The sequence below is a fragment of the Erpetoichthys calabaricus genome, chromosome 8 (genome assembly GCF_900747795.2).
Source record: "Erpetoichthys calabaricus chromosome 8, fErpCal1.3, whole genome shotgun sequence".
Lineage (NCBI taxonomy): Eukaryota > Metazoa > Chordata > Cladistia > Polypteriformes > Polypteridae > Erpetoichthys > Erpetoichthys calabaricus.
In genome coordinates, this window is record NC_041401.2 from 121,220,471 (window position 1) to 121,230,647 (window position 10,177).

Below are 10,177 nucleotides of genomic sequence, written 5' to 3' on the forward strand. Positions count from 1 at the left end.
CGCAGAGCTCTGTGTCCAAGCACATTAATAGAGAGGCGAAGGGAAGGACAAGATGTGGTAGAAAAAAGTGTACAAGCAATAGGGATAACCGCACCCTGGAGAGGATTGTGAAACAAAACCTATTCAAAAATGTGGGGGAGATTCACAAAGAGTGGACTGCAGCTGGAGTCAGTGCTTCAAGAACCACCACGCACAGACATATGCAAGACATGGGTTTCAGCTGTCGCATTCCTTGTGTCAAGCCACTCGAACAAGAGACAGTGTCAGAAGCGTCTCGCCTGCTGAGTGGTCCAAAGTTCTCTGATGAAAGATAATTTTGCATTTCCTTTGGAAATCAAGGTCCCAGAGTCTGGAGGAAGAGAGGAGAGGCACAGAATCCACGTTGCTTGAGGTCCAGTGTAAAGTTTCCACAGTCAGTGATGGTTTGGGGTGCCATGTCATCTGCTGGTGTTGGTCCATTGTGTTTTCTGAGGTCCAAGGTCAATGCAGCCGTCTACCAGGAAGTTTTAGAGCACTTCATGCTTCTTGCTGCTGACGAACTTTATGGAGATGCAGATTTCATTTTCCAATAGGACCTGGCACCTACACACAGTGCCAAAGCTACCAGTACCTGGTTTAAGGACCATGGTATCCCTGTTCTTGATTGGCCAGCAAACTCGCCTGACCTTAACCCCATAGAAAATCTATGGGGTATTGTGAAGAGGAAGATGCAATACGCCAGACCCAACAATTCAGAAGAGCTGAAGGCCACTATCAGAGCAACATGGGCTCTCATAACACCTGAGCAGTGCCACAGACTGATCGACTCCATGCCACGCCGCATTGCTGCAGTAATCCAGGCCAAAGGAGCCCCAACTAAATATTGAGTGCTGTACATGCTCATACTTTTCATGTTCATACCTTTCAGTTGGCCAACATTTCTAAAAATCCTTTTTTTGCATTGGTCTTAATTAATATTCTAATTTTCCGAGATACTGAATTTGGGACTTTCATTAGTTGTCAGTTATAATCATCAACATTAAAAGAAATAAACATTTGAAATACATTAGTCTGTGTGTAAAGAAAGAATCTAATATACAAGTTTCACTTTTTGAATGGAATTACTGAAATAAATCAACTTTGTCATGATATTCTAATTTTATGACCAGCACCTGTATTTCCCAGTTGTTTATGTGTGTTTCTTCCCGAAACAGCACTCTGCCCACGAACATAGAAGTATGTTGTCTGTGGTAAAATGACATCTTCTGAACCTGCTGTTTTGCATTGGCTAAAGTGCGTTCCCAAATTATTGGATTGATTGATCCTGGGTTGAATCAGGATTTGTATGTTGAAATTATTAAGTCAGTTATAACTTAAACAAATTGCTCAGATTTGGTCATTCCTTTCTTGAGAAAATGTGCGTTTTCCTTCACAGTAATGTAATGTTTTGCAGATCTTTAGCTCTGTTTGTTCTAAAGTTTTCTTGTAGTTCGTCATATGATCAACCCAGCATAGTTCTTAGTTCTTTGTGCATAGTTCTTAACCTTATGATAGTCTTGTTAATTATTCTGCATTTTTTAACATTTCGTCTTTCAAAATGAATGCCCTGTTAAAGATCTTAGACTCAAGAGTTGTGCATTCAAATGCTGACTTCCTCCACAGGTAGGTAGCTATCTGTGTAGACTTTGCATGTTCTTCCTCTGTGGGGTTTTCTGGGTGCTCCAGTTTTCCTTTCAGAACAAAAAACAATGCCTGCTAATTGATGACTGTAACCCATTGTAAAAGTGTGTGTATGTTCATCCAGAGTCTGTAATTACTTTCACACATTGCTTTGGCTCCTATGGCCAGGAACTGAATTAAGCAGCTTTAAAAATAGATCCCCTGGAAATGAATCCTTCAATTTCTCCCCAGTATAGAGACAGTGCCCTAGTATGCTTACTTTTCCTTAAGGGTACCAGCTTTCAGGCAGCATGAAAATATGTCTAAAATAATTGTTTTTTGAGCTCTTTAAATGTGCAAATCACATTCCATTACACACACTTTCACAAGACAATCACTAATCCATCTGATGTACCCACTATATATATATATATATATATATATATATATATATATAGGGAAGCAAAGGTCAGTGATACGGTTTGCTTATTTGTAGCTAGAGATCCGCAAAGGGAGAAAATGAGCCATGTGTCTTAAACACCTACTAGGTGTCACCATCAGTGGAAAATGATTAGATATACAGGAATCAAAGGGAATATATAGCAAGTAAGGGGTGGGGGGATATTAAGTTGGGGTTCAGGAGGTGTTGGTCATAAAGTCTTTTTTTTATTATTTGAGTATTCTTCTTTTTTAGGCCTGGGTTCAAGTCCAAGGGTCTGTTAATGGCGTTTTCATTACAGAACCAAGATTTAGCTAGCTCTCTGGCACTCTTGGTATTAGCCCTGAATTTTATCTTTCATAGTGTTCCAGATAAACTTGTGTCTAATGGAACTTGTATGTGTGTAATTCAAAGACTGTGGATCTTTCCTTCTGAGTGCATTGCCATGTGCCTGTAGAGGTATTGCGAGTGTTTTAGATGTTTGTCTCGCTACTGCTGAACATGCATTGCATGGAATGCTGTAAACTGCACTTCTTGTCACTGTGGTCGGATTTTTGCTTTTGGCATTGAAAAGTACAGTAAAGTGTTTGCCGGTTTGATCGCAATCTTGATCCCAGATCTGGACAGGACGCGTGCTGTACTCTCTGACACATCAGAATGATTAGGGAAGGTGTGCTAAGTGCGGTGAGAAACTAAGTTGGATACCTATGTGTGTGTGAGTGTGTATGTATATATGTGTATACTAATGTGTGTGTATATACATATACAGGTATACACACACACACACATATATACACATTCATATATACAGCGGTGAAGTCCAAACCGGAAAAATATTGGTAATGAATAATATGGCATAAATTGATAATATGCCATAGAGAACAGTTAATTTAAAATTGTGCTGTCACAGGCGCTATATAGAAGATTTCAGATCTTTTTGTTGACCGCATTTCATTTCTGCTCGTCGGACAAAAAAAAGCGCCGCAATGCTGTTCACCGCGAGAGGGAGACTGCAGACCCCCAGGAGCTGATGCGGGGAGCAGACGGTGAAGCTGCAGAGCAGTCTTACCGAATTGTTTTTAAAATGTGCAGGAGACCTGCGGCTGCGGGACCCGTGGTGACAGCTGAACGTGAACGAGCGACAGAAGGCGGCGCCGTGGTCTCCCTCTTCAGCACTGGAGCAGGTAGGTGGTTCCCCGCTTATTGTGGCTTTCCCGGCGGAGCCTCCCATGCGCTCCGACGCTTCTTTTGTTGCGAGGCTGAGACTACAAGCTCACTCATAAGCTGTGGAAAGCTTGCTTGTGGCAGAGCACCCCGGGACGCCTATAAAGCCGCAGCATTCAATGCCTGAGCTGTTCCACCCTGTAACGGCGCAGGTGAAAGTCTGACTGGGGTGACGATACAGTGGCTTCAGTGTGCACCGTTAACAGCTTACCTTTTACCTTCACGTCCTTTTGCGTTAATGACTTCGTTTGGGATTAGAAAGTGCAGTTTTATCATCCTTGTTTGGCATCCCAACCCGTGTCCCGAAGATGGGGGTCATTTTGTATGGTCTGAACAGCTCTGAAGGGCACTGCAGTTTTGTCAAGCCCCTGCTGCAGTGATGTACATTTGGTGTATTTTATTTATTTATTTTTATATTTATTTATTGATCAGGGAAGGCCCAAAGCTTTGATGAGATATTACACTGTGTGGCTAATGTTGTTAGTGCCATCTCATTGGAGCTGCATCAGTGTCAAATTTTACTGTAGGGGGCACTGCAGTGGTATCATTATGTGCTGTGGTATGTTTGTATAGCTTGAGGAGTGGGAATTGCATTGATTCATTGTTGTCCTAAAAATAAATTACCAGTTGTCAGTGCTGCCATACTAGTAATATCACTGGGGAGACACTGTCCTATACTCTTACAGGACTGCTTTACAACCACATTTTATGGAAATGGGCACTGCAGTGATGCCTTCCTATCACTGCAGTGGTATCCTGTAATTTGTGTGCATATGTCACTGGAGCATTGTCATAGTTAGAACAAGGCCGTTCAGATACTACCTTATGCACTACTGCCTTGTGTATATCACATCATATATTGGGTCAAGGTCCAACAGAGTATTTATACATTTTTTTTCTTTTATTAGGTTTGACCTTTGGTCATTAACAGCAATGACATCACCTACTGCCAGTACACCTAGTGAAGGTGTGCTACCTCATCCAGCAGGAGTAGCCGGTCTGCCCCAAGAAGTCTGGCGAGGTTCCTTCCCATCATCCACTACACGCCACCTCAGTCACAGAGCTAATAACTTCAAGAGGCACCCAAAACACAGGAAACTGATCCGACCTTCACCACCTCCACCCCCGAACACGCCATGTCCTATCAAGTGCCTGGATCTAACCGAGATACCACCTCGCCGCTCCTTCCGTGAACTGCTATTTAATGGCTGCATCTTGTTGGGCATTGAATTCAGCTATGCGATGGAAACCGCCTATGTAACACCCATTCTTCTCCAGATGGGCCTGCCAGAGCAACTCTACAGCATGGTGTGGTTTATCAGCCCCATACTAGGTAGGCAATAGACCTGCTCCTTTCTAGCTGTGTGTTCTTAAGGTGGCCAGTCCTAACGCATTCTTCTTTGTCTTCCTCCTTTCAGGATTTCTGCTGCAGCCAGTGCTTGGTGCATGGAGTGATCGCTGCACATCACGGTTTGGGAGACGAAGGCCTTTCATTTTTGTTCTTTCTATCGGTGAGCTGCAAATTCCTTTATTTGCCACTGTAAATCTTTGTGATTTGTTTGCAAAGTTAGAGCAAAGACCGAGATGCCCCAGTGAAGTGTCCAATATCTGGAGAGCCTGTTTTTGTTTGAGCTTTCCTTGTGCTCTTATTGTTAGTGATATTAGGCCTACGCTTACCAGTAATTTCAGCAGAAAAGCAAAGAGGCATTCAGCCCCTTCCAAGATGTCATTTTAAGGCTTTCATATACTGTTCTCCCACAGGTGCTCTCCTTGGTCTTTCCCTTCTGCTGAATGGACGGGACATTGGAGTAGCATTGGAAGATACTCCAACTAATCATAAATGGGGTATCATCTTGACAGTATGTGGAGTTGTATTGATGGACTTCAGTGCTGACTCTGCCGATAACCCAAGCCACGCCTATATGATGGATGTCTGCAGCCCTGAGGACCAGGATCGGGGTCTCAATATCCATGCACTACTAGCAGGTAGGGCTACAAAGCATTCTGATGTTTGCCAGGCCTTGTTGGTGCCAAAGGGTATAAGCACCAATGCTTTAGTCATGGCAATATTGGTGGATAGGGAGATGCACGTTTTCCATGTTCCTTATGAAGGGAGCCTTTTACCCTTTTTGGGAGAGAAGCAGATACACCTGTACCACCTGCTATGTATGAACAGTGGTGATTTTATGTCTCTTAATACTGACATAATACATTTACTGCATTGTTTTCTTATTTTAGGCCCTTTACATACCTTGTATATGGTCAGTTCATTTAAGGAATAATTTGCCACCTTGGAAGTGTTGAACCTATTCTACTAAAAACCATTGATGACAATCTGTGTGGCTCTTGACACAGAACTGCTTTTTTCACAGTTTTCAGCGCAGCTTCAGTGAAGGCTAGGTCCTTGTACAGACTTGACATAGAATCTGCACAGGCAAGACAGCATCTGTCAAAAGCAAGGGCCTCTTTACGTATGTTTAATTGTGTTCCTTAAGTGTCAACATAGAACAAACCCCATTAGACATATCTGATCTAAAGGCATGCATCTCTTTTTGTCAGTGCATATTAAACATAAAAAAGAACTATTCATCATCTTCTTGGTAAATCTGGGCTTTAGTTTTGTTGTTTCTTGGAATGATCAATACAGTAACTCTAAAAGTAACACTTCTTGATATGGGTCCATTAGTCACCATGGTCTTCTGCCCTCCCTATTTTTCAATAAAAAATTCTCCCATTTAATACCAACGTATTTGTCATCCCCAGGTCTTGGCGGTGGTTTTGGATATGTGGTGGGGGGTATAAACTGGGATGGGACACAGTTTGGGAGGTCCCTTGGGGGTCAGCTGAGGGTGGTCTACCTCTTTACTGCTATCACCCTGTCTGTAACAACAGCATTGACCCTCACCAGCATCCCAGAGCGCCCCCTTGTCCAGTCTCAAGGCATGAATCATAAAAACATTCTGAAGAGCCCCAACTTGGCCCTACCACCTTCACCTCCAGCTAGGCCTGGGGACGAGGACCCCTTGAACAGCAGCCCACAGCCCAGTACCTTGCATCCACCACAGGACCTCCACACCATTAAGCTGTATGCCAGTCTAACGAGCCCCATCTCACCCTTCAGCCCTCTCACTCCAAAATATGGAAGCTTCATCAGCCGAGACAGTTCCCTTACTGGCATCAATGAATTTGCGTCTTCATTTGGAACTTCCTACATTGATAGCGTACTAATAGACTGTTGCACTGGACCACAGGACGACAATTATTTATCCATAACTGAAGCCACGCCTGTCCTACATAGTGATGCCAGTCAGAGTGGCAGCCTGCTCAGGGATGAAATGGATTGCACAGGGAATAGCATGCAGCCCAGCCCACCTCTACTTGGCGACAATGGAGACAGAGAAGGATTCCTCAGTGGGAAGGTCAGTTCTGGTATTCTAAAGAGACCCCAGACTCTAACCCTGCCAGAAGAAACAGTGTTACCAGTGAACTTTCGAACAGAAAATGGTTGCAGGCGAACAGTCACTTTCAGACAGCAGGTGAGATTCATAGGAATATGTGTTTGACCCACTCCTTGGTACCCATTATGATCATTATTTTTTTTTCTTTCCTCAGGTGGCCAACATCTTGCTAAATGGAGTCCGTTATGATAGCTCACTGACTAGCAGCTCTGAAGTGTCTGACCACCCTCTGTCCATGAAGCTTCTTTGCTCTTATATCTGGCACATGCCACCAGCACTTCGCCGCTTGTGTACCAATCACTTTTTGGGTAAGTGCAGGTGCTGTGTGCAAAGTTTACCATTGTTTTTGTTAAAAAGGCATAGGGCTTATTTGAACCAAGCACACCAATACCATTTTAATCACAAGTGAGGAGATGCAATTGAAAGATCCATAAGCCTTATAAGAACACAAAGCTCTTCGGTTCTGCTTTCTTGTCTCTGCAGGTTGGTTGTCCTTTGAAGGAATGTTGCTGTTTTACACAGATTTTATGGGAGAGGTGGTGTATTCAGGGGATCCACAAGCACCTCACGATTCTGATGAGTATGAGCGTTACAATGCCGGTGTCAGCATGGGATGCTGGGGGATGTGCATCTATGCCTTCAGTGCTGCCTTTTACTCTGGTAAGAAGACAAGATGAGTCCACAACAAAAAAGAGAAATCTACAGCCTTCCATAAATGCAAGTGAGGCTAAGAAGAGGGGTTCCGTGTTGCAGCCTGCACTTATAACAGGCTGTTTTGGGAAACAATGACTTTATAACTGACTGGTAAACATTTACACAAAGATGCAGTCACTGAGAGCATACACAAACATTTCAAACAACTTGTAGTTTCATAGAACAAAATTACTTGCTCAGTACTTAACAAAAAAGGCAAGTAAATCATAAAATATATGCAGTGCCCAGCACAAGAAAATACCATGGCACCAGGTACATCACAAAAAATGGAATACACTGAGTAAAATATGCCTTTCAGGACTCCTCTAGTGTTGTCTGAATGTTTAGCTCAGAATGTCAAACCTGTAACCCAGGTAACAGAAAACGGCAAAACTAATGTATTCTTTTGATGCCAACTGTCACTAGCCTCACTGATATTTAGTAAAAGTTTACCCAAATTTTGAGCCTGGTGTTAAGCTGGTTCATTCAAATGCTATGCTACAACACCTTTCTTACTCCCCGAGAGAAGGCAGCAGTGCCTTCATTTATGTTTGAAGCTTAAGCGAAACTAACTCAATTTGTTTGTCAACATATTCCTGTGTACTCAGTTTAGTAGATGTGATCAGTTTTTATGATTTCTACCATCGCTTACCATCCTGTAATCAGTACAGATGAATACATATGTTGATACAGGCAAATGAGATCAGGTTATTGTTGGGGTACAGATGGGGTCTTCCACTAGTAAAGAACATTTAGGAGGTGCAGTGCATTGGCACCTTCCTAAGCTATAGCCACCATCAGCCCTAATCTGTGTGAATGTCCACCCTCCTACAAAGGTAAAACTAACTGTTATTTCATGTCCCTGCACAGCCATCCTGGAGAAGCTAGAAGAACGGTTTTCCATTCGCACTCTCTACTTTTTTGCTTATCTGGTGTTTGGCCTGGGTACAGGACTGGCTACAATATTTACAAACCTCTACATTCTACTGTCACTTTGCGTCACCTATGGCATCCTCTTCTCTTCTCTATGCACTTTACCATACTCCCTGCTCTGCGAGTACTACCAGAGCCAGCAGGTGAGGCTCAGTTTGTGACAAACACAGGTGTCATATAAACTATCACATTATCCTTGGCACGGAGCTCACCTTCTCTCTTCTTGCAGTTTGCAGGCACTGCAGAGGATGGGACACGTCGTGGGATGGGTATTGACATCTCCTTGCTCAGTTGCCAGTACTTTTTGGCCCAGATTCTCGTCTCAATAATGATGGCACCTCTCACCTCCCTGGTAGGTGGGGCCAATGGGGTGATGTACTTTGCCAGCCTGGTATCCTTTCTTGGTTGCCTCTACTCATCACTGTGTGTGATATATGAGCTGCCAGAAGACGACGAGACAGATAATGGCGAAGATCAACCACTGCTTCTCCAGGTGTAGCTTTATGTATTGTGTGGGAAGCTTCATCCATTCTGCAGGGTCAAAGGTGCTATATTAACAAGTAAAATCTCATTTTGCAAAGGAGGTGTGGTCCACTCAGGCCATCCAAGATTATCCAGACTGTTCTGTACCGACAGCATTTACAGGATGGATAATGGGACATGCAAACATGAGGACACTTTCTGTGGCTAACAGACAAACTTGCCATTTTAATGCACTTAACTTGTATGCACTTTAAGGCCTGCATCATTTATAAGGTAGTCACTGCAGTGTTGTTATTCATCATCCTCCCCTGGTTTTACTCCTCTCATTGTCACCAAGGTAATGTACCATGCATTTTCGTCTGTATCTTGTGTTGCATCTTTGGACTACTCGCATACCTTCAGCATCACAAGTTAGTCAACCAAAACACCTTCATTATCAATAAATGCTTCTCATGACTGCTTGTGTGAAAACTGACTAGGCTTTTGAAAAAGAACATGATCAGTCACGCCTTTTTTGCAAGTGCATCTGTTATCTAATTTATTTTAATTGAAGCAATGAATTCTTAATCAGGGAACACATATTGATGACTCTTGTGTAGTTCTTTTCAAATCTGGGTATAGATGGACCTTGTAAAAACGTGACAAGTCATTAAATCTCCAGTTATTGCCCCCATTGTCCACTAGAGGGTAGATGTGCCACAGTGACACTCCAGAATACCAGCCCATTAACTGAAACTCTGCATCGTTTAGTCTTTTCCCATCACCTTGTTTTTCTGTTTGCAGCATTTTGAACTCAGAAATTATTAATGACAAAACTCATTAGCTGTTACTACAGACAACACCCACCCACCAAAATGTTTTGTACTTAAGGCTCCAGCACATTTTCTTACTTATTATCCTTTGTGGTACGAGAAACCAGCTAGAGATGTCACAGTGAATATTCATGTGGAGCTTGACAGCAGTGAAAATCTACACATGCCCAAAAACTATTTCTGGTCACCTTAAATCATTGTTCTTGGATTCTGCTCTTTAGTTAAACCATTGCGTATGCTCACCCACTGCTCTGGAAACAGTACTTCAGCATTCAAAACCCAAGCCAACACAACTGAATCACCTCAGTGTAAAAATGTTGTACCAAACCCCCTTAACCAGATGGTGCGCCAAGAGTACAGAACATTCTGAAATGAAGAGGATGCTCTGTTTGTTCCATTCATTTGCACTCATGGCAGACAGGCTCACATTACAGACAACCACACTGCTCACAAGACAGAAAACACAAGACACCAAATAATAAAAATACTCATTTAAA

General features: G+C 42.9%; 1 protein-coding gene across 2 annotated transcripts; it reads left to right on the forward strand.

Moving 5' to 3' along the window:
- Positions 1–2,994: 2,994 nt before the first annotated feature.
- slc45a1 (solute carrier family 45 member 1) lies at positions 2,995–9,325 on the forward strand. 2 transcript variants are annotated; one of them, XM_051930426.1, is made up of 9 exons: positions 2,995–3,261; positions 4,210–4,634; positions 4,720–4,812; positions 5,063–5,287; positions 6,065–6,837; positions 6,914–7,067; positions 7,282–7,419; positions 8,323–8,528; positions 8,615–9,325. In XM_051930426.1, the coding sequence occupies exons 2-9, from the start codon at positions 4,235–4,237 to the stop codon at positions 8,882–8,884; spliced, it is 2,259 nt and encodes a 752-aa protein (XP_051786386.1). In that variant the 5' UTR covers positions 2,995–3,261; positions 4,210–4,234; the 3' UTR covers positions 8,885–9,325. The 2 variants fall into 2 exon arrangements, with proteins under 2 accessions (XP_051786386.1, XP_028663200.1); XM_028807367.2 differs by having other exon boundaries at positions 2,997–3,261; positions 7,243–7,419.
- The last annotated feature ends 852 nt before the right edge of the window (positions 9,326–10,177 follow it).